This window comes from Ranitomeya imitator, chromosome 5 (genome assembly GCF_032444005.1).
Source record: "Ranitomeya imitator isolate aRanImi1 chromosome 5, aRanImi1.pri, whole genome shotgun sequence".
NCBI lineage: Eukaryota > Metazoa > Chordata > Amphibia > Anura > Dendrobatidae > Ranitomeya > Ranitomeya imitator.
Genome location: NC_091286.1, coordinates 665,785,442 through 665,810,490, shown reverse-complemented (window position 1 = coordinate 665,810,490; position 25,049 = coordinate 665,785,442). Strand labels below are relative to the sequence as shown.

Sequence of the window (25,049 nt, the reverse complement as noted above, 5' to 3'; positions counted from 1 at the left end):
CTGGCAACGACCGCCCATGGCCTCTTCCACCAGACTTCCTCATTTTTTGGGAAAATCTAACCAAAATAACAACCGTTATATGGTGCTGTTAAACAAGGTAGAAGGTGTATATAAACTTGTTGTCAATTTAAATATCCCTTTTTGGGGGGGAGACTGCAGCAAAAAACAGGCCCTGTGTATTACACTACACAATGTAAGTGGCACAACATGGCTGGAAGATATACAACAAACAGAACTGATGTATAGAAACTTGTTGTCAATTTAAATCTCCCTATTTTGGGGCGGAGACTGCAGCAAAAACAGGCCCTGTGTATTACACTACACAATGTAAGTGGCTGAACGTGACTGGCAGATATACGACAAACAGAACTGATGTATATAAACTTGTCAATTTAAATCTCCCTTTTTTTTGGGGGGGAGACTGCAGCAAAAAACAGGCCCTGTGTATTACACCACACAATGTAAGTGGCAGAACGTGGCTGGCAGATATACGACAAACAGAACTGATGTATTTTTTTGGCAATTTAAATCTCACTTTTTTTGGGGGGGAGACTGCAGCAAAAATTAGGCCCTGTGTATTGCACTACACAATGTAAGTGGCAGAACGTGTCTGGCAGATATAAGATATATCAAAAAATACAAGGGCTGTAGTACAATTTCAATCTCCCTACAATGATTAAAGGACAAGTATGGCAGCAATAAAAAGTACTGCTGCACACAAAAGTGTGGACAAAGATACAAGAGAACTGTGCAGAAAGGAGCAACAGGATTTTTGCTTTTAAAAAAGCAGTTGGTTTGCACAGCGGCGTACAAACAGCAATGCAGCTATCAGGGAGCCTTATAAGGCAGCCTAATACGCTACAGCACTGATGCACAAAAAAAACTCCACTGTCCCTGCAAAGAAAAGGTGGTGTTGGACAGTGGAAAACGCTACAGCACAAGCAGTTTCTTGGTTAATCTCCCCTCCCTAACTATATCCCTTCTTCTGATGAAGCGACAGCAACCTCTCCCTATGCTAACATCGGCAGCAGTAAGATGGCGGTCGGCGTGCATGCCGCTTTATAGCCCCTGTGATGCCGCAGAAAGCAAGCCAATCACTGTAATGCCCTTCTCTAAGATGGTGGGGACCGAGACCTATGTCATCACGCTGCCCACACTCTGCGTCCGCCTTCATTGGATGAGAAATGGAGCTGAAAGCATCATACGAAGCGCGACTTTGGTGCGAAGATCGCCGACCTCATGGCCAATCCCACACTAGCATCGGGTCGGGTTTCACGAAACCCTACTTTGCCAAAAGTCGGCGATTTTTGAAATTGTCCGATCCTTTTTGCTCAACCCTAGTCAAAACAGTATTAGAGATGTCAGTGTCCATGTGTCTGTTTGTTTAATACTTGTGGCACACGTGTGGAAACCGTATGCCACCCGTGTGCTGCATCAGTAACACATGGCGGGCTACAGGGAAGCAGCACTACAGTAAGAGCTGTTCGCCGTGCTGGGTGCTGAAGACCACTCTCATCATTCTCCCCTGCTCTGCTGGTGTTCAGCACGAGCAGGGGAGAATGATGAGAGGAGAGTTGTATTCAAGTGATAACAATGACAGCAGACGGTGGCTTAAGGGACTATTACTCCCAACAGCATACGCCTGCTGCCGCTAATAACGGTGACTGCCGTTGCAGCTGATGGGAGTATTCATCAGTTGCCACCTGCACTATAAATAAATAAATAAATGAATAAATAAATATATAAATAAAAAAACATAAAAATACGGCATTTGTTACCTTGTATTTTTGATAACCAGCCAAGCAAAACTCACAGCTGGGGGCTGCAATCTTCAGTTGTCAGCTTCAGCAAGGCTATTTATAAATAGTGGGGGTCCCCACTCCGTATTTTTAGTTACTTATATAAATAATTAAAAAGCAGCGTGGTGTCCACCCATTTTTGAGAACAAGCCATTTAAAACAGACAGCTGAGGACTGGCATTCTAATGCTAGTAAGGTGCCATGAATACAGGCCCCCAACCTAAAAATAGCAACATGCAGCTGCTAAGAAAAGGTGCATCTATTAGATGTGTCAATTCTGGTGCTTTGCCTGGCTCTTCCCAGTTTCCCTGTAGCGGTGGCAAGTGGGGTTCATATTTGAGGGGTTGATGTCACCTTTGTATTTTCAGGTGACATCAAGCCCATGGCTTAGTAATGGATAGATATCTTTAGGAAACCCATCATTACTTATCCTATAGCTAGTTATATGGTAAATAAAGGCACAGCCAGAGTAAAGTTCTTTATTAGAAATAAGACTAAACACAGTTTACCTTTTTTTATTTAAAAATAACAAACACTGTTATACTCATCTTATGCCTAATTCCACTGAAGCCCTCGCTCTCCTGTAATAAAACTAAATTGAAAAACAACAATATCCCTCACCTGTCAGTTGTTCTGTCCCACGCCGTAATGCATGTCTGGGAGATTATAAGTTTTCCACCTGGATGATGTCCAGGCTGAGAACCAATGGTGACTGAGTTACCCACGGTCACTGAAGATGCCCTCACAGCAGTTCAGTCATCAGTGGTTCTCAGCCTGGACGGTCGCATCTTGGCACCTTTCAGGTTGAAAACTATTAATCCCCCAGACATAGATTATGGCGTGGGACAGAGCGACCGACAGGTGAGGTATATTGTTTTTTTTTATTTGTTTCTTATTTTTAAATAAAATGGAAAACAATTTTTAGTCTTATTTCCAATAATGAACTTTATTTTGGCTGTGTCTTTATTCTCCATACAACTATAGGATTAGTAATGAAGAGGTGTCTTATAGATGCGTATCCATTAGTAATTTGTGGGCTTGATGTCACCGGACAACACAAAGGTGACATCAACTCCACAAATATGAACCCCAGTGGCCACTGCTGCAAGGTAATTGGGAAGAGCCGGACAAAGCGCCAGAATTGAAACATCTAATAGATTTTCCTTTTCTGGACAGCTGCGGGGCTGCTATTTTTAGGCTGAGGGATCAATATCCATGGCCCTTACCAGCCTGAGAATACCAGTCTGCTATAGCAAGGCTGGTTGTCAAAAAGGAGGGGGCATAATGCTGGACACATTGGGGGCAGAGATGCTGGACATTGAGGGCAGAGATGCTGGACATTGGGGGCAGAGATGCTGGACACTGGGGGCAGAGATGCTGGACACTGCGGGCAGAGATGCTGGATACTGGGAGCAGAGATGCTGGACACACTGGGGGCAGAGATGCTGGATACTGAGAGCAGAGATGCTGGACACACTGGGGGCAGAGATGCTGGACACACTGGGGGCAGAGATGCTGGACACACTGGGGGCAGGACTGGAGACATGGGCAGAATGTAGATACGGGGAATGATTTTAGACGCGGGGCAGAATGAAAGACATGGGACAGGATTGGAGACAGATCGTGCAGGATCATGGGGCAGGGTGGATACCATGGAGACTGATGGAGCAGGATGGGGAGATCATATGGAGCAGTATGGATACTTATGAGGGCAGGATGGGAGAACACATGGCTGGAGCCAGGAATGAGATACAGGGGGCCAGGATGGGGGATATTATTATTTCCATAGGGGCTAATTAAGGGATATTATTACTGCAGTGATGTATTTATTTTATTTTTTGAGGACACTGTTTTAAATGGAGAGGCGGTCCTGTTACTCTGTAGAGTGACACTACGTCGCCTCTTTTTCTTCATCTGGTGTAATGTAGAAGTTGGGAAAAATTAAGTAATGTGTTCGAAAAGCGGACCTCAGGATAACGGTGTTATTTCCGGCAGAGACACGTCCTGGCTGAATGAAGTGATGGCGGTCTGTGCTGGATGAAAGATGAAGGACTTCACTTAGAGACATCACTGGTGAGTCAGTGTTACGTACAGTATGAACAAAGAAAAGAAAACAAAGCACTACCGTAAAGCCCGCACACTACACCAAATTATAACAATATATCAAATTTTATTGGGTACATCATAACAGCAAACAAAAGGCACATAAAACATAAGTAAAAACAAGAAAAGCAACCCCTCATGGACCCCCTATAGATAATACATACATACAATGCATAGTAAGTGGGATAACGACAGTAAATATACAATAACAAAAGCATAAATAGATAATAGTAATAATATATCCCACTATACATATATCAAAAGGTGCAAATGCACCTATAATGACAAATAGGAAGGACCCCCTACAGCAGTCATAAAGTATATGGTCGGTCAAGTGTTACGTACAGTATACACTGACACTATACACTGTATACTATATAATGAACTGAAGGGTAAATTGACTAGATCAATGGATGTTTAACAGGTTTTGGTTTCACACAGCAACTATTTTTCTGGAATAATCTGGTTCAGGTATATGATGACCCCGTCGCATGACCCCGTCACATGACCCCGTCACTTGACCCAATCACATGACGCATCACATGACCGGGGAGCCCATAGTGTCTGAACAGCCCCGGGGCCCTGGCTACCCTTAATCCACCCCTGATATATCCTTCCTCTAGTGTTAGCTTTCTGTTACTCTTTCTTGTGTTAACGGGTCGGTTTTCACCCATGTCTTAAATCACCCCTAGGACACCCTAAAAACAGTTATTTATGATCCAATTTGTTTCTTACCTCTTAGTTACCTTGTTAGGGTTTCTCATCTATGGAAGGATTGATTTTAATATTTTTGTTGTGGCCCCCTGGGCCTTTCATTTGAGAGCATACCCTTCATTTTCAATATAAAAATATTGTCAAATGAACCTCAAGGCGCCAGAGGGGCAAGCACAGATAAAGGTTGACCAGTTCCAGACATAGACATTTTAGGTACAACCTCTACACTGCCCAGCTAGCACCACTGATAAAGGGTGAGACAGGCTTGGATACGGGTGCACAATTAAACAGCACCTAGGGCAGGGAAGGGCTGCTGTATGTGTGTACAGCAGCCTATCAATCACAGTGAACACAGAAAGAATGGCATATATAACCCAGCAAATACAGTTAGAAATCAATATGTGCCTGTGCACTTTATGTATTGCATTCTAACCAAGCAGCACTGGCTTCTCCCCTCTTTTGCGAAGATGTTTATAGCATGGGAAGGGGGTAATACCCATGGAGCTTCCCATGCTATTAATATAGGCTCACAACTGTAAACTTAGCCTTTACTGGCTATTAAATATGGGACCCCAAAAAAATGACGTGGGGTCCTCCTAAAATTAATAACCAGCAAAGGCTATGCAGACAGCTGTGGGCTGATATTAATAGCCTAGAATAGATGGATGGATATTGCCCACCTGGCTAAAAACATCAGCACTAAGCCACCCCAGAAAAGGTGCATCTCTAAGATGCGCCAATTTTGGTACTTATCCTCGCTCTTCCCACTTGCCCTGTAGCGGTGGCAAGTGCGGTAATAGTTTGGGGTTAATGTCACCTTTGTAGCATAAGGTGACATCAAGCCTGGCTTAGTAAAGTACAGGTGTCAATAAGACACCTATCCATTTCTAATTCTATAGTTGTTACATGTTTAATAAAGACACAGCCAGAATAAAGTTTTCAATGAAATCAAACACAGCACAATTTTCCATCTTTATTGTTCTCCTAATTCCTTCGACACCCTCAATCTCCTGTAATGAACATAAAATAAAAAAGCAACAATATACCATACGTGTGGATGGATGAGTCCATTCTTGAGAAGGGTTGTTTTTTGTCTGTGGAATCTCGTCCCCTTGTGCATTTTTTTTTTCTCGGCAGCATTTCTTTGCTTTTTTGTTTTTTTCCCTGAATTTTCTTATTCCTTCAAAAGATGTAATAAAGTTTATGTTAGAAATGGATAATTTGTAAGTAAATAAGTCTGTACGATATTGGACTTTTTTTTTAAGTTTGACATGTCAAGTGATGCTATTGCCCCATTTTTTTAAATTTGGGACTTATTTAAGAACTGTCAAACATGTGCCTATATGCCTACTTTCTTGGTTTCCTGATGAAGTAATCCGAAACACGTTGAATAAAGCCCCTTTTCATCTGAATATTCATTTGGACTTCCATCTTTCAAGTAGCGCGGAGTTAATCCACCTTTTTATCCTATTTTTTTTTTCTTTTTTTTTTCTTTTCTCTGGCTGGTCACGAGGAGACCGGTGGATTTGCAGCAGCTAATATTTCTATGAGCCTGTGTTTGGGCTCTATCTGGTGAGTAAAATCTGATTAGAGGTATCTCATAATACCCAGATGGGACCGACCCTATTGTGCTTTTACTTTCCTTCCAGCTTTTTATTGATTATACTGTATGCAGCAAATCATTTGACGGACTTTACTCTATCTATTATATATATAGATGTAGGAAGTTTTTTGTATATTCTGCTGTGGATTTTTTGAAGGGTTTTAATACTGACCACAAAGAACTCTGTCCTATCCTGTCCTACCTAGCTAGAGTGGCCTCCTGTGCTAATCCTGTTTTTTTGCCTGTGTATGTTTTTTCCTCTCCGACTCACTGCCATTATTTGTGGGGGGCTGTCTATCCTTTGGGGATTTTCTCTGAGGCAAGATAGTATTCCGATTTCCATCTTTGGGGGTATTTAGTCCTCCGGCTGTGACGAGGTGTCTAGGTTTGTTAGGTACACTCCACTGCTACTTCTAGTTGCGGTGTTAAGTTCAGGATTGCGGTCAGTATAGTGGCCACTTTCTCCAGTGAAAGTTCTCATGCAGCTCCAAGGTCACCGGATCATAACACTCACCCACCTATAAAGGGATATATAAATCCAACAGAAGTTTGAGTTCACCTTGTAACTGGTTTTACAGTATCAAATACCGTTAGTTTGGTTACGTTTTTCAAACAATGAGGAAGTCTGGTGGAAGAGGTCGTGGCCGTGGGCGGTCATTGCCAGCTGGTAATGATGGTAGTGGTGGTGGAGCATCAGGTGGTCATGGGAAAAGCAATATAGCACCTAAGTCTTGCGTTGTTGAGCCAGGTTTGTCGCCTGGCTACACAAGGCCTCGAACGCTCCCTTTTCTGGGAGTAGGAAAACCGCTTTTAAAGCCGGAGCAGCAAAAACAAGTTTTGGCTTTCCTTGCTGACTCAACCTCTAGCTCTTTCGCCTCCTCTTCTGAAACTGCTAAATGTAAAAGCAGTGCATCGTTAGTGGATGTTCACGGTCAGGGACAAGTCACTTCCTTGTCTTCTTCACCAAGAACAACAGAGAAGGATGCGTCAGGCGACACAACGGGTTATTCCATGGAGCTCTTTACACATACCGTTCCTGGGTTAGAAAGTGAAACAGTTAACAGGCCATGCCCATTACAAGTTGAATCGGACATGGAGTGCACAGATGCACAGCCACAGCCAGATTACTATGCTGTTCCTTTGACTCAGACCAGAACATTGCCCTCGCAGTGTACTGATCCAGAATCAGACCCTGATGAGACTATGGTGCCCCGTCACGAACGCTATACCACCGGCTTACACGGTGACACAGACGAAGTTGCACACGAGATAGAAGAGGAGGTCATAGATGACCCAGTTGTTGACCCCGATTGGCAGCCATTGGGGGAACAGGGTGCAGGCGGCAGTAGCTCTGAAGCAGAGGAGGAGGAGCCGCAGAAGGCATCAACATCGCAACAGGTTCAATCTGCCAGGCCCGTATCTGGCCAAAAACGCGTGGCAAAACCAAAACCAGTTGTAGGACAGCGTGGCCATCCGGTTAAAGAAGCTCAGTCTGCAATGCCTGAAAAGGTATCCGATAGTAGAAAGAGTGCAGTCTGGCATTTTTTTAAACAACATCCAAATGATCAGCGCAAAGTCATCTGTCAAAAATGTTCAACTACCTTAAGCAGAGGTCAGAATCTTAAAAGTCTAAATACAAGTTGCATGCGTAGACATTTAACCACCATGCATTTGCAAGCCTAGACTCACTACCAAACGTCCCTTAAGGTTGTAGCACCCTCGGCCAATGAAGCTAGTCGGCAACACTACATTCCTTCCCTCACTGTAAGCCCACCATTTCCCGCACCACCTGCAGTAAATGTGCAGATTTCGTCGCCAGGCCAAAGCAGTCAGGGAATCACCAGTTTAGTATTAGGAAACACTGCATGTAGGGCACCAGCAAGAATACCATCTCCAACCCTCTCTCAGTCTGCCATGTCCACCGGCACCCCCGCTAGTTCCACGATCTGCAGCTCTCCAGTCCATCTCACCCTACATGAGACTCTCGTTAGCAAAAGGAAGTACTCATCCTCGCATCCGCGTACAAAGGGTTTGAACGCCCACATTGCTAGACTAATCATTAGAGATGATGCCCTACTGGTTAGTTGAAAGTGAAGCTTTCAAAGCCCTGATAGACTATGCTGAACCACGCTACGAGCACCTAGTCGACACTTCTTTTCGAGAAAAGCCATCCCAGCTCTCCACCAGCATGTAAAAGACCGCATCGTCCATGCACTCAGGCAATCTGTGAGTACAAAGGTGTACCTGACAAGAGATGCATGGACCAGTAGGCATAGCCAGGGACGTTACGTGTCCATTACGGCACACTGGGTTAATGTGGTGGATGCAGGGTCCACAGGGGACAGCAATATTGGGACAGTTCCGCCTAGCCCACGGTCTAGGAAACAGTTGGCTGTAGGAGTTCGCTCCTCCTCCTCCTCGTCCTCCTGCAGAAGCAAGAGCTCGTCCACAGACCGCAGTCGCACGAGCACTCCATCCGCAGCTGCCACTGTTGCACACGAGGTGTCCCATTATGGGACAGCTAGTGGCTAGCGTCAGCAGGCTGTATTGGCAATGAAGTGTTTGGGCGACAACAAACACACCGCGGAAGTTCTGTCTGAGTTCTTGCAGCAAGAAACTCAGTCATGGCTGGGCAGTGTACATCTTGAGGCAGGCAAGGTAGTGAGTGATAACGGAAGGAATTTTATGGCTGCCATAGCCCTTTCCCAACTGAAACACATTCCTTGCCTGGCTCACACCTTAAACCTGGTGGTGCAGTGCTTCTTGAAAAGTTATCCGGGGTTACCCGACCTGCTCCTCAAAGTGCACAGACTTTGCACGCATATCCACCGTTCGCTCGTACACTCCAGCCGCATGCAGAACCATCAGCAGTCTTTGAACCTTCCCCAGCATCGCCTAATCATCGATGTTGCAACAAGGTGGAACTCCACACTGCACATGCTTCAGAGACTGTGCGAACAGAGGCGTGCTGTTATGTATTTGTGGGAGGATACACATACACGGGCAGGCTGTTGGATGGCAGACATGGAGTTGTCAGGTGTGCAGCGGTCAAAGGTACAAGACCTGTGTCAAGTCCTTCAGTGTTTTGAGGAATGCACATGGCTGGTTAGTGCAGACAACGCCATAATAAGCATGAGCATCCCCCTAATGCGTCTGCTGATGCAAAGTTTGATGCACATAAAGGAGCAGGCATCTGCAGCTGAGGAAGAGGAAAGCCTTGATGACAGTCAGCCATTGTCTGGTCAGGGCAATCTACAGAACGAGGTAGCGAGCGAAGAGGAGGAGGATGAGGAGGATGATGGGGATGAGTATTTTTTGAATGAGGAAGCTTCTCTGGGGCCAATAGAAACTGGTGGCGTTGCAAGGCCGGGTTTAGGTTTTTTGAGGGAGACAAGTGACGTAGATTTGCCTGAAACTGCCCCTCAACCCAGCACAACCGCAGATTTGACAACTGGAAGTTTGGCCCACATGGCGGATTATGCCTTACGTATCCTCAAAAGGGACTCACGCCTAATTAAAATGATGACCGATGACGATTACTGGTTGGCCTGCCTCCTTGATCCTCGCTATAAAGGCAATTTGCAAAATATCATGCCACATGAGAACCTCAAACAAATATTAGCAACCAAACAAGCAACTCTGGTAGACCATTTGATTCAGGCATTCCCAGCACACAGCGCCGGTGATGGTTCTCACACGAGCTGCAGGGGGCAACAGGGCAGAGGTTTTAGAGTTGCACAAATCAGAAGTGGCGTTGGACAGAGGGGTTTTCTGACCAGGTTGTGGAGTGATTTCGCAATGACCGCAGACAGGACAGGTACTGCAGCATCAATTCAAAGTGACAGGAGACAACATTTGTCCAGTATGGTTACTAACTATTTTTCATCCCTTATCGATGTTCTCCCTCAACCGTCATTCCCATTTGATTACTGGGCATCCAAAATAGACACCTGGCCTGAATTGGCGGAATATGCATTGCAGGAGCTTGCTTGCCCAGCAGCTAGTGTGCTATCAGAAAGATTATTCAGTGCTGCTGGTTCAATATTGACCGAAAAAAGGACTCGTCTGGCTACCCAAAATGTTGATGATCTAACCTTCATTAAAATGAACCACTCATGGATTTCTAATTATTTTGCCCCACCTTTCCCGGCTGACACCTAGATTTCCTATAAAAAGGTCTTGCTTGTGGACTGGTCTTACTGACTGTTCCAATCTCTTAATCTGCAGCAGCTGTTTGTCCAGCATACGACATGTTTACACCTCCCTAAATGCGCTAACTACCCCCCCACGGGGCCGTGGTCTCGCCACTTGGCGCAAGCACTCCTGAGAGTGCCATTTGTCTGAAGAGGTGGGTGTGCCCGCTTTTGGCCGACGGCACTGCCACTGAGTCCCTCATAGTACAATAAAGTGTCTCTGACGGTGGTGGCGCGCAACCAACGTCACACACACCGTTGTAACATGAAGGGCCCTGGGCCTGTACCACCGGCCACAAGAGACTCCCCCCCCCCAGCTCAAACAGTGCTCTACCACTTGCAAAATTATCTCTCACAGCTCCACCAATGTTTAGTCTATGCGCTGACATCCTTCAATGCCTGGCACTGACAATACCAATTTGTTGACATGTATGATGCTAGTTAAAATAGTCAGGGTCAGTGTCCTATATTGACACCAGTAAATACTTAGCGGTGCCAAATTACTATGTCTGAAACTCAGCAGAGGAACCCACCCCTGTACCTAAGTATGCCACCCTTTTTTTTGGGGGGCTTAGTTGTTTGGAGAGACATTAACATCTATTTATTTTTGGGGAGTACTAACTGTGTCAGACACTCCTTCCAATCGTCCTCCGCTGAACAAACCAATGCTGCCTGTGTACCCCTGCAAGATAATTCAAACTGCATTGAGCCTAATTTTTTTTATTTTAGGACTACTAAGTCTGTCTGCGGTCCCTCCTTCCAATAGTCCTCCGCTGACCACACCAATGCTGCCTGTGTACCCCTGGAACCTATTTAAAAGTGCATGGAGCCTACTTTCTTTATTGTAGGCCTACTAAGTCTGTCTGTGGTCCATCCTTCCATTTGTCCTCCGCTGAGCACACCAATGCCGACCGTGTACCCATGTACCTTTTTTTCAACTGGCAGTGAGCCAACTTTGTGGTGTAAGGCCTACTAGCAGTGTCTGTCTGCGCCACTTAATACAGCTGTTCTCCTCTATAAAAAAAAAAAAGGCTGGTTTTCAGCCTGTCGGAATTATAAAACTGCATTGGGGCCACAAGTTTCGTTGTGGTCTACAAACTGATTCTTCCACTCCAAGGTGTTCTCCTGGTTGCCTTTCCTGAGCTTCAATCTTCAGGCTCTTGTTAAATAGTTGTTAAATGGAACAACTGCATTTGGCCTACTAGTTGGGTTGGGGCCTACTAACGGTGTCTGCCGCTCCAAGGTGTTCTCCAGGTTGCCTTTCCTGAGCTTCAATCTTCAGGCTCTCGTTAAATAGTTTTTTAATCGGACAACTGCAGTGGGGCTACTAGTTGGGTTGGGGCCTACTACCAGTGTCTGCCGCTCCAAGGTGTTCTCCTTGTTGCCTTTCCTGAGCTTCAATCTTCAGGCTCTCATTAAATAGTTGTTGAAACAACACTGCATTAGGCCTACAAGTTGGGTCTGGGTTCTACAAACGGTGTCTTCTGCTCCAAGGTGTTCTCCAGGTTGCCTTTCCCTAGCTTCTATCTTCAGGCTCTCGTTAAATTGTTTTTAATATAACACTGCATTTGGCCTACTTGTTTTGTTGGCCTTACCAACAGTGTCTGCCGCTCCTTGATGTCCTCCTACACTGAACAAACCAGTGCCACCTGTTTACTACTGTTACCAATTTTGAACTGCATTTAGCCTACTTACTGATTTGGGCCTACTCACTGTGTCAGCCTCTCATTACAGTTGTACTCCACTGAACAAAGCAATGCCCCCTGGTTAGTCCTGTTACCAATTTTGAACTGCATTTAGCCCACTTTATTCTTTGGGCCTATATCTTTGTTTCCTCCTCATCCTGCCCATTGCCCAGCCAGTGATAGATGAGTCTGCTGGTACATTGACCCAGAACTCTACATTCCCCGTGCATGCTACACAGCAAGAATGTGACCCTGCTGAAAGTCAGGTTCCCCTTCCCGCATACCATAACACCTTACACGGGGACAAAGAGGAAGGTGCAGATGAAAGTGCAGGTTCCTTCATCAGGTGGGGGGGAATACTCGTTGGCGACGTCACTGGCACAGGGCCCCTCATAGTACGCAAAAAGTGTCGCTGCCGGTGGGAGGTGCCCCCGCCGTGCAAACACACCGCCGTACTTTGAGGGGCCCTGTGCCAGTGCCAATGCCAACGAGTGGGCCCCCCTTGCTTGCATAGGATCACAGCACTTGCAAAGTTTAAATACTTACCTCTCCCTGCTCCACTGCCCTGAGGTGGTCCAGATTACCTGGGCCCACTAAATACTTGAACCAGCCCTACCCCCCACAACTTTAGCCAAATGACCCCCAATTTCCAATGCCTAACTATTATTATAAGGTAAATTAAGATTGACAAGCTTCAGTAACAAGAATGGATGTTTTTGCCATTAAAATGGGCACTGTAGGTGTTTTCCTGACCTCCACTCACTGCCGACTATGCTTCCCCATTGACTTGCATTGGGTTTCGTGTTTTGGTCGATCCCCGACTTTTCGCGATAATCGGCTGATTCCACTCGTCTCGACTTTTGAGATAGTAGGGTTTCACGAAACCCGACTCGACCCTAAAAAACTAAAAGTCGCTCAACCCTAATCACTACTTTAAGAAATTAAGGTCAGTCAGTCCGACAAATTGAGCAAACTTTGAAAGTGTCCTCAAGTGCAGTGGCAAAAACCATCAAGCCCTAGAAAGAAACTGGCTCACATGAGGACCGCCCCAGGAACTGAAGACCAAGAGTCACCTCTGCTTCAGAGGATAAGTTTATCTGAGTCACCAGCCTCAGAAATCGCAGGTTAACAGCAGCTCAGATTAGAGATCAGCTCAATGCTACACAGAGTTCTAGCAGCAGACACATCTCTACAACAACTGTTAAGAGGAGACTTTGTGCAGCAGGCCTTCATGGTAAAATAGCTGCTAGGAAACCACTGCTAAGGACAGGCAACAAGCAGAAGAGACTTGTTTGGGCTAAAGAACACAAGGAATGGACATTAGACCAGTGGAAATCTGTGCTTTGGTCTGATGAGTCCAAATTTGAGATCTTTAGTTCCAACCACCGTGTCTTTTTGTGACGTAGACAAGGTGAACGGATGGACTCTACATGCCTGGTTCCCACCATGAAGCATGAAGGAGGTGTGATGGCGTGGGGGTGCTTTGCTGGTGACACTGTTGGGGATTTATTCAAAATTGAAGGCATACTGAACCAGCATGGCTACCACAGCATTTTGCAGTGGCATGCTATTCCATCCGGTTTGCGTTTAGTTGGACCATTATTTATTTTTCAACAGGACAATGACCCCAAACACACCTCCAGGCTGTGTAAGGGCTATTTGACCAAGAAAGAAAGTGATGAGGTGCTACGCCAGATGACCTGGCCTCCACAGTCACCAGACCTGAATCCAATCGAGATATTTTGGGGTGAGCTGGACCGCAGAGTGAAGGCAAATGGGCCAACAATTGCTAAGCATCTCTGGCAACTCCTTCAAGATTGTGGAAGACCATTCCGGTGACTACCTCTTGAAGCTCATCAAGAGAATGCCAAGAGTGTGCAAAGCAATCATCAAAGCAAAAGGTGGCTACTTTGAAGAACCTAGAATATAAGACATATTTTCAGTTGTTTCACACTTTTTTGTTAAGTACATAATTCCACATGTGTTAATTCATAGTTTTGATGCCTTCAGTGTGAATGCACAATTTTCACAGTCATGAAGATACAGAAAAATCTTTCAATGAGAAGGTGTGTCCAAACTTTTGGTCTGTACTATATATATATATATATATATATATATATATATATATATTGTAGCATGGCTAAAGGGTGTGTAGTCGACGGGAGGTATGTGCCACATAAGTGCCTTGTTGCTGTAATGAGGCCCGGAGTATTTCTTTGTTGCACATAACCATGTATATATATATATATGTGTTTCAGGACTTGTGGTGATGTCAGACCACATGGCTAATCATGTGATGTGTTACTGGGTGTGGTTAGCTCTATATAAGACAGGCTAATGCTTTAAACAGCAGATATGTGTGGAGGTGAAACCCTCCTAAGTGTGTTAAGGCTTTAGGACTGAGCCGGATGAACTGGACACTTGTTTTTCTTTGCCTGAACCAAAGGCTATTTGCTTTCTGTTGTTTTGCCATATGGTTTATGAAGCAATAAACCCAGTGAACTTTAAAGGAACATGCCTCCTGAGTGTCAGCCGTCGCACCTGAGTGAGTGGAATCCCTACAATTGGTGGTAGACGTGCGGGCAGCGTTCCCAGCAGAGACGTAAGTCTATTGTTTAATGTCCTGGGTCAAGTCTGTTGCAAGCCAGCAAGCGTCGCCGGGAAAAATGGAGGACCTGCTGAAACACTTGGTCCAGTTGCAGAGCCAGCAGGAGCAAAGGCAGCAAGAGACCAACAGGCTGTTGATGCAGCAGATACAACAGAGCCAGCAGGAGCAACGGCAGCAGATGCAACAGAGCCAGCAGGAGCAATGGCAGCAGATGCAGCTTCTGGCAACCGCCATCCAGGGCAAGTCGAGTGCCCCAACCCCAGGTCTGGCTGATGACGCCCACGTCCGGAAGACGGTAAGACGCGCATTGCAGAAAATGACCCCCGGGGATGATGTTGAGGCCTTCCTGACAGTGTTTGAGAGGGTCGCTGAGAGGGAAAAACTTCCGCCAGCGCAGTGGGCAGAGGTATTGGCGCCATACCTGACGGGAGAACCCCAGAAGGCGTACTATGACTTGACCTTGCAGGATGCCAAGGAGTATCACAAGTTGAAAGCCGAGATTCTCGCACGTTTGGGGGTGACACTGACTGTCAGGGCACAGCGAATTCAATGCTGGGCCTATCACCGGGACAAACCACCTCGTTCCCAAATGTTTGATCTGTTGCACCTGGTCCAGAAATGGCTGCAGCCAGAGTCATCTACGCCTGCTCAAATGGTAGAACGGGTGATGATGGATCGGTTTGTCCATTCCCTCCCGAGGCCTATGCAGACTTGGGTTGCCCAGGGTGATCCCCAGAATGCCGACGAGCTGATTGGACTGGTTGAGAGATACCAAGTGTTGGAAGGCTCCTTCGGGAGGCAGCCCATGCCGTACTGGGGGTCCCAGAAGGGAGCTGAGTCCCAAAAAGGGGTGGCGCGTCCAAGGTCACAAAGGGCGGCGGAGGTGGTGCCCAAGGTCCCTACGAATGATATTATTTGTTGGAGGTGCCACGGGCCAGGACATTTAGCTGCCCGTTGTTCCCAGACCACTGAGCAGATGGACTGCAGCATGGGACGCCGTTGTTCATACTATAAAAACAAGAAAAAGAAGCGCACATAGAGTAATACCTTCAGGTGTCGCAATCACGTGGACCCCCACAAAACAGACTCACCTGGTCTGGTTGTGACAGGTCACAACTCCCTTGGATCAGCACGTATGGTCGCAGCAAGCTCCCGGCAAGCAGAACAAATCCACATGGAGAGAAGTAGAACCGGAGAATAGAAGCCGCGCAGACCACAATAAAGGTATCAGAGTTACACACACACTCTGTTTATTAGCCTACGCGTTTCGTGGCCAACAGGCCACTTCATCATGCCCTGATGAAGTGGCCTGTTGGCCACGAAACGCGTAGGCTAATAAACAGAGTGTGTGTGTAACTCTGATACCTTTATTGTGGTCTGCGCGGCTTCTATTCTCCGGTTCTACTTCTCTCCATGTGGAGTTGTTCATACTATGCGTATCCAGCCTGCAGTGTGAACTCTCCGCCCAACGAGGGACCTCAAGCGTGTCCCGTAAAAGTGAACGGTCGAGCAGTAACGGCACTGTTAGACTCGGGGAGCCTAGTGACCCTGGTGAGGGCCACTTTTCCTCCCCATCTGCTCCCGGGAAAGAAGGTCGGAGTGCGGTGCATACATGGTGATGCAAAGGACTACCCTGTGGCCAGGGTGGACATTGAAACGGCATGTGGCACTGAGTCCCACATAGTCGGCGTCGTTCAGGACTTGTTGCACCCTATAATTATTGGCCGGGATTTCTGTTTGTTTTGGGATTTGTGGGGAAAAGGTTCTGAGCTCCCTAGCAAGAGTAGGGAACCAATGATCCCTAGAAGGATGTCGCCACACTGAGAGTCAGACAGGTTTCCTTTTTGTGTTCTGGTTGGGGATGAGGAGGAAGTGTCCCCTGCATCTGACTTTCTGGAGTTAGAGGTAACCGGTGAAAATTTTGGGACTGCCCAACATAGGGACCCCACTCTGAGGGAAGCCTTTAATAATGTCACAGTTATTGACGGGGTGGTACAGGAGCCGGGGGCAGACACAAGATTTCCCTATTTTCTGATGAGTGGGGAGTTGTTGTACCGGGTCACGAAAATAAGGGAGGAGTTGGTAGAGCAGTTGGTAGTGCTGGGTCCATATAGACGGAAGGTGTTGATATGGCCCATTCACACATCTTCGGTGGACACCTAGGGCTGGAAAAAACACAAGAACGGGTTCTATTGGCCTGGGTGTCACCGGGAAATAGTGAACTATTGCAGGTCCTGCCTTACATGTCAGCTAACTGCTCCCACTCCTCATTTCCGGAACCCCCACTGTGTGCCACTGCCCATTATTGAGGTGCCGTTCGAGAGAATTGCCATGGACTTGGTCGGTCCCTTAGTTAAATCAGCCCGGGGCCATCAGTATATACTAGTCATCCTGGACTATGCCACACGCTATCCTGAGGCAATTCCCTTGAGAAATTCTTCCTCGAAGAGTATAGCCCGCGAGTTGGTCCATGTCTTTTCCCGGACAGGTCTGCCGAAGGAGATCCTGACTGACCAGGGTACACCTTTCATGAGCAAGGTGATGAGGGAGTTATGCAAAGCCCTGAAAATCTCCCAGTTGAGGACCTCGGTGTACCATCCACAGTCAGATGGCCTTGTTGAGAGATTTAACAAGACTCTGAAGAGCATGCTGAGAAAAGGTATAGAGAAAGACAGTAGAGACTGGGATTGTCTCTTACCCTATCTGATGTTTTCCATTCGTGAAGTTCCACAGGCCTCCACAGGGTTCTCACGGTTTGAGCTTCTATATGGCCAGGGTCTACAACCGGTCTCCAAGAGTGAGGCAGTTCAATCCGGGAGACCGAGTTCTTGTGTTAGTTCCGATGGTGGAAAGCAAGTTCTTGGCCAAATGGCAAGGGCCATATGAGGTCATCGAGAAATTTGGTGAGGTAAATTATAAAATTCACCAACCGGGAAGACGGAAGCCATTCCAAGTTTACCATGTCAACCTCATCAAGCCATGGCAAGATAGAGAGCCGACAGTAACTCATAGTAACATAGTAACATAGTAACATAGTTAGTAAGGCCGAAAAAAGACATTTGTCCATCCAGTTCAGCCTATATTCCATCATAATAAATACCCAGATCTACGTCCTTCTACAGAACCTAATAATTGTATGATACAATATTGTTCTGCTCCAGGAAGACATCCAGGCCTCTCTTGAACCCCTCGACTGAGTTCGCCATCACCACCTCCTCAGGCAAGCAATTCCAGATTCTCACTGCCCTAACAGTAAAGAATCCTCTTCTATGTTGGTGGAAAAACCTTCTCTCCTCCAGACGCAAAGAATGCCCCCTTGTGCCCGTCACCTTCCTTGGTGTAAACAGATCCTCAGCGAGATATTTGTATTGTCCCCTTATATACTTATACATGGTTATTAGATCGCCCCTCAGTCGTCTTTTTTCTAGACTAAATAATCCTAATTTCGCTAATCTATCTGGGTATTGTAGTTCTCCCATCCCCTTTATTAATTTTGTTGCCCTCCTTTGTACTCTCTCTAGTTCCATTATATCCTTCCTGAGCACCGGTGCCCAAAACTGGACACAGTACTCCATGTGCGGTCTAACTAGGGATTTGTACAGAGGCAGTATAATGCTCTCATCATGTGTATCCAGACCTCTTTTAATGCACCCCATGATCCTGTTTGCCTTGGCAGCTGCTGCCTGGCACTGGCTGCTCCAGGTAAGTTTATCATTAACTAGGATCCCCAAGTCCTTCTCCCTGTCAGATTTACCCAGTGGTTTCCCGTTCAGTGTGTAATGGTGATATTGATTCCCTCTTCCCATGTGTATAACCTTACATTTATCATTGTTAAACCTCATCTGCCACCTTTCAGCCCAAGTTTCCAACTTATCCAGATCCATCTGTAGCAGAATACTATCTTCTCTTGTATTAACTGCTTAACATAGTTTTGTATCATCTGCAAATATCGATATTTTACTGTGTAAACCTTCTACCAGATCATTAATGAATATGTTGAAGAGAACAGGTCCCAATACTGACCCCTGCGGTACCCCACTGGTCACTTCGACCCAGTTAGAGACCATACCATTTATAACCACCCTCTGCTTTCTATCACTAAGCCAGTTACTAACCCATTTACACACATTTTCCCCCAGACCAAGCATTCTCATTTTGTGTACCAACCTCTTGTGCGGCACGGTATCAAACGCTTTGGAAAAATCGAGATATACCACGTCCAATGACTCACCGTGGTCCAGTCTATAGCTTACCTCTTCATAAAAACTGATTAGATTGGTTTGACAGGAGCGATTTCTCATAAACCCATGCTGATATGGAGTTAAACAGTTATTCTCATTGAGATAATCCAGAATAACATCCCTCAGAAACCCTTCAAATATTTTACCAACAATAGAGGTTAGACTTACTGGCCTATAATTTCCAGGTTCACTTTTAGAGCCCTTTTTGAATATTGGCACCACATTTGCTATGCGCCAGTCCTGCGGAACAGACCCTATTGCTATAGAGTCACTAAAAATAAGAAATAATGGTTTATCTATTACATTACTTAGTTCTCTTAGTACTCGTGGGTGTATGCCATCCGGACCCGGAGATTTATCTATTTTAATCTTATTTAGCCGGTTTCGCACCTCTTCTTGGGTTAGATTGGTGACCCTTAATATAGGGTTTTCATTGTTTCTTGGGATTTCACCTAGCATTTCATTTTCCACCGTGAATACCGTGGAGAAGAAGGTGTTTAATATGTTAGCTTTTTCCTCGTCATCTACAACCATTCTTTCCTCACTATTTTTTAAGGGGCCTACATTTTCAGTTTTTATTCTTTTACTATTGATATAGTTGAAGAACAGTTTGGGATTAGTTTTACTCTCCTTAGCAATGTGCTTCTCTGTTTCCTTTTTGGCAGCTTTAATTAGTTTTTTAGATAAAGTATTTTTCTCCCTATAGTTTTTTAGAGCTTCAATGGTGCCATCCTGCTTTAGTAGTGCAAATGCTTTCTTTTTACTGTTAATTGCCTGTCTTACTTCTTTGTTTAGCCACATTGGGTTTTTCCTATTTCTAGTCCTTTTATTCCCACAAGGTATAAACCGCTTACACTGCCTATTTAGGATGTTCTTAAACATTTCCCATTTATTATCTGTATTCTCATTTCTGAGGATATTGTCCCAGTCTACCAGATTAAGGGCATCTCTAAGCTGTTCAAACTTTGCCTTCCTAAAGTTCAATGTTTTTGTGACTCCCTGACAAGTCCCCTTAGTGAAAGACAGGTGAAACTGCACAATATTGTGGTCGCTATTTCCTAAATGCCCAACCACCTGCAGATTTGTTATTCTGTCAGGTCTATTAGATAGTATTAGGTCTAAAAGTGCTGCTCCTCTGGTTGGATTCTGCACCAATTGTGAAAGATAATTTTTCTTGGTTATTAGCAGAAACCTGTTGCCTTTATGGGTTTCACAGGTTTCTGTTTCCCAGTTAATATCCGGGTAGTTAAAGTCCCCCATAACCAGGACCTCATTATGGGTTGCAGCTTCATCTATCTGCTTTAGAAGTAGACTTTCCATGGTTTCTGTTATATTTGGGGGTTTGTAACAGACCCCAATGAGAATTTTGTTACCATTTTTCCCTCCATGAATTTCGACCCATATGGACTCGACATCCTCATTCCCTTCGCTAATATCCTCCCTTAAAGTGGACTTTAGACAAGACTTTACATAGAGACAAACCCCTCCTCCTCTCCGATTTTTACGATCCTTTCTAAACAGACTGTAACCCTGTAAGTTAACTGCCCAGTCATAGCTTTCATCTAACCATGTCTCGGTTATTCCCACTATGTCAAAGTTACCTGTAGATATTTCTGCTTCTAGTTCTTCCATCTTGTTTACTATAACTCCATGTTAACTCCATCGCGGTTACTATAGCGGAGACGCTATCAAAGACCCAGAAACAGCAGTGCCGGGAGTTACTCCAGAAAAACAGGGACCTGTTTTCAGAGTTGCCAGGATACACGAAGGTCATGGAGCACGAGGTCCTAACAGAGCCACATGTGCGGGTGAATGTGAAACCCTATCGTATTCCTGAGGCTCGTCGAGAAGTTATCTCCAAGGAAGTGGAGTGTATGTTGAAGCTTGGAGTCATTGAGGAATCCAAGAGCGGTTGATCGAGCCCAATTGTCCTGGTCCCAAAACCTGATGGAGAGTGGAGGTTTTGCAACGACTATCGGAAGTTGAATGAGGTCTCCAAGTTTGACGCTTATCCCATGCCCCGCGTTGATGAGCTCATCGAAAGGCTTGGGCACGCCAGATATATATCCACCTTGGATTTGACAAAGGGGTATTGGCAGAACCCCATGGCACAGGAAGCCAAGGAGAATACGGCCTTTTCGACACCTGATGGATGCTTCCAGTATGTCCAGATGCCGTTTGGCCTACAGGGAGCTCCGGCGACCTTCCAGAGGGCTATGGATAGAGTCCTTGCACCCCATAAGGCCTACGCTGCTGCGTACCTAGATGATATCGTCATCTTTAGCCCAGACTGGGAGAGTCATCTGGAGAAAGTCCAAGCGGTGTTTGATGCTCTAAGAGAGGCGGGGTTTACAATAAACCCGAAGAAGTGTGCCTTAGGTAAGGAAGAAGCTAAATACCTAGGCTATATAGTGGGTCGTGGAGAAATAAAGCCCCAAATCAGGAAAGTGGAGACAATCCAAACATGGCCGAAACCACTCTCCAAAGAGCAAGTTAAAGCCTTTCTGGGCATCGTGGGATATTACAGGAGGTTCATCCCGAACTTCGCCACAGTGGCTGCGCCTCTGACTGATCTGCTAAAGGGGACAAAGTCGGTGATGGTGAAATGGTCCGAAGAGACAGAGTCAGCCTTCCAAGAGTTGAAAGGGGCTCTATGTAAGCAGCCCGTTCTGATGGCCCCAGACTTCAAGAAATAATTTATTCTTCAGACAGATGCCTCAGATGTTGGGGTAGGAGCAGTCCTTTCCCAAGAGCTACATGGGGAGGAGCATCCTGTTCTCTATCTGAGTAGAAAGCTGTCCTCATCTGAAAAGAACTACTCAGCCGTGGAAAAAGAGTGTTTGGCCATAAAGTGGGCGGTGGACACGTTACGGTACTATCTGCTGGGTCGTAAATTCAGACTAATATCTGACCATGCCCCACTTAGATGGATGAGGGAAACAAAGGGTAGAAATGCTAGGGTCAACCGTTGGTTCTTAGCCCTACAGGACTTCAGTTTCCATGTGGAACATAGGGCTGGAAAGCTGCACGGTAATGCGGATGCCCTATCAAGAATCCCTTGTTTAGTGGGGGAAAGTGCCAAGCCCCACGGCTTTAGGCAGAGGGGGGAGGTATGTAGCATGGCTAAAGGGTGTGTAGTCGATGGGAGGTATGTGCCACATAAGTGCCTTTTTGCTGTAATGTAGCCCGGAGTATTTCTTTCTTGCACATAATCTTGTATATATATATGTGTTTCAGGACCTGTGGTGATGTGAGACCACATGGCTAATCATGTGATGTGTTACTGGGTGTGGTTAGCTCTATATAAGACAGGCTAATGCTTTAAACAGCAGATATGTGTGGAGGTGAAACCCTCCTAAGTGTGTTAAGGCTTTAGGACTGAGCCGGATGAACTGGACACTTGTTTTTCTTTGCCTGAACCAAAGGCTATGTGCTTTCTGTTGTTTTGCCATATGGTTTATGAAGCAATAAACCCAGTGAACTTTAAAGGAACATGCCTCCTTACCATCATGTAATATGTGTGGACGGAGCCTCGTGTGGTAATGTGTGGGGATGGAGCCTCGTGTGGTAATGTGTGGGGACGGAGCCTCGTGTGGTAATGGGGTGGGGGGCGGGATTATGTGTGATGATGTGGTGGGTGCAGAGCTACTGTGCAGGGGGCGGGATTAGCGACTAATCACGATGCCTCATATGTATTGATGTGTGTGAGTTTTGAAGAATATTTAGTTTTAAAACGATGTGTAAGTGACAGAGAAATGCTGTATGTAAAAGCCGCTGTAAAATTCGCATTGCACGCAGATTGCATACGGATGTCATATGGATGTTGCTTTTAAAAATTGCATGGCACTCGCATAACACTCGCATAGCACTCGTCCGTTTTGTCAGTCTGGAAATCGGACTGTTTTTTTTCTTGCAAGTGGGCATGAGCCCTAAGGCCGGCATCAGATGAGCATATGGCATCCAATGTGAGAGCATCGGATGTGATATGCTAATGACCCTCAGATCCTGCTCTGCTGCGAGCAGGAGCTGAGTGTCATGCGTCTGTGCTCCAAGCCTCTCGCACAGAGAGGATCAGAGCACAGCTGCGGTTTAGGCAGAGAAATGAATTTCTCCATCTCCTCCATTGCCAGGGTCAGCGTATATCACATATCGTTGGGATGATATTCGAGTGATGTGCATTCTCACTCTCACTCATAGGCTAATATGGGTGCGAGTGAGCCGAGATGGGACCGTGTGTCGGTGACAATCGCAGCATGCTGCAATTTCACTCACACACTGAAAATGGCCGAGAAAATATAAGGTGATGTGAGCTGCCCCATAGATGAATACTGGTCCGAGAGCTATGCGATTTTTTTTTCGCATACCTCTCATCCATATTCTATGGTAGAGCGACTCCGGCCTCAGGATGAGTATCATTTGGTAATTGGTGATCCTGTCAATTACATGTTTACAGCAATCCAAAATGTAACCTGCCGAGAGTATAATACCAGCGTAACAAACCATTTTTTAAACCACTGAAATATATGTAAAAAAAACAATATTTTTGGGAACGATGTAATCGTACTGCTCTTCAGATTCAAGTTATGTCTTTTGGAGAAGAGAAAAAAAGTAAAAGCGCAAAACTTAAAATTTCAGATGGCTAGAGGTTAACGTTCATTGAGATAAATTCAGAAAACATATGTAATAAAGTTTGCTTTTCTATTAGAATACATTCAACATAAAAACCAGGTAATATATCATCAAGAAATTCACTAAAAAATACTCATTTCATTTTTCAGCTATCTAAGAAGTATGGACCCGTGTACACCTTACAATTAGGAGTTGAGAAAGTTGTTGTCATATGTGGATACGAGGCTGTAAAAGACGCCCTTGTCAATCATGCAGATGACTTTTCAGGAAGACCTAAAGTGGCATTGCTTGACGAAATGTACAAAGGACACGGTAAAATTACCACTGATTGGGGGATGGATTGATTTTGCTTTACAAGTTAATTTCCTTTGTAAATAGATTGTCTGGTCTGGAAATCTTCAACTAAAATTGTGGGTCCTTAAAGTTAAGTTGAGCTCATGTGGGCACCAGATCTATCCTCCAAGATTAGATTACGATAACAATATACCAGCACTGTCTGTCCTGGTTCTGAAATGGTAAGATCAACTCCTACTTTATATGTTGCACCTCAATTAAGGATTTTTATATAATCTTCTGAAGATTACTCTTAGGCCGGCGTCACACTCGGCGTAAGACAATACGGTATTATGGCTGTAATACGCTGAAAAGTCCCCAAAATAGTGGTCCGTAGCTCCTCCGTAGGCAGGGTGTGTCAGCGTATTTTGCGCATTCAATTGCCGGCTTTTGCTATCTATTTCCTAAACCCGACATGTTATGAGACATGGTTTACATACAGTAAACCATCTCATATCACCATTTTTTTTTTCATATTCCACACTACTAATGTTAGTAGTGTGTATATGCAAAATTTGGCCATTGTAGCTATTAAATTAAAGGGTTAAATGGCAGAAAAAATTGGCGTGGGCTCCCGCGCAATTTTCTCCGCCAGAGTAGTAAAGCCAGTGACTGAGGGCAGATATTAATAGCCTGGAGAGGGTCCATGGTTATTGCCCCCCCCTGGCTAAAAACATCTGCCCCCAGCCACCCCAGAAAAGGCACATCTGGAAGATGCGCCTATTCTGGCACTTGGCCACTCACTTCCCATTCCCGTGTAGCGGTGGGATATGGGGTAATGAATGGTTAATGCCACCTTGCTATTGTAAGGTGACATTAAGCCAAATTAATAATGGAGAGTAGGGTTGAGCGACCTTTACTTTTATAGGATCGGGTCGGGTTTCACGAAACCCGACTTTTTCAAAAGTCGGGTCGAGTGAAATCGGCCGATCCTATAAAAAAGTCGGGGTCGGGGTCGGCCGAAACCTGAAACCCAATGCAGTGCATTGGGTTTCCATGGTTCCCAGAGTCTGAAGGAACGGAAACTCTCCTTCAGGCCCTGCGATCCATATTTTAGTGTAAAATAAAGAATTAAAATAAAAAATATCGCAATACTTACCCTCTGACGCGCCCTGGTACTAACCGGGAACCTTCCTTCCTT

The 25,049-nt window shown here is 45.5% G+C and overlaps 1 protein-coding gene across 3 annotated transcripts in view; it reads left to right on the top strand.

Annotated features, from left to right (window-relative positions):
* Window positions 1-25,049, top strand: part of LOC138638726 (cytochrome P450 2K1-like) — a 384,462-nt gene that overhangs the window by 103,637 nt on the left and 255,776 nt on the right. For all 3 annotated transcript variants that reach the window (XM_069728255.1, XM_069728256.1, XM_069728257.1), the window contains exon 3: window positions 23,725-23,887. In XM_069728255.1, coding sequence (XP_069584356.1) covers window positions 23,725-23,887 — 163 coding nt within the window. The remainder of the gene's footprint in view (window positions 1-23,724; window positions 23,888-25,049) is intronic.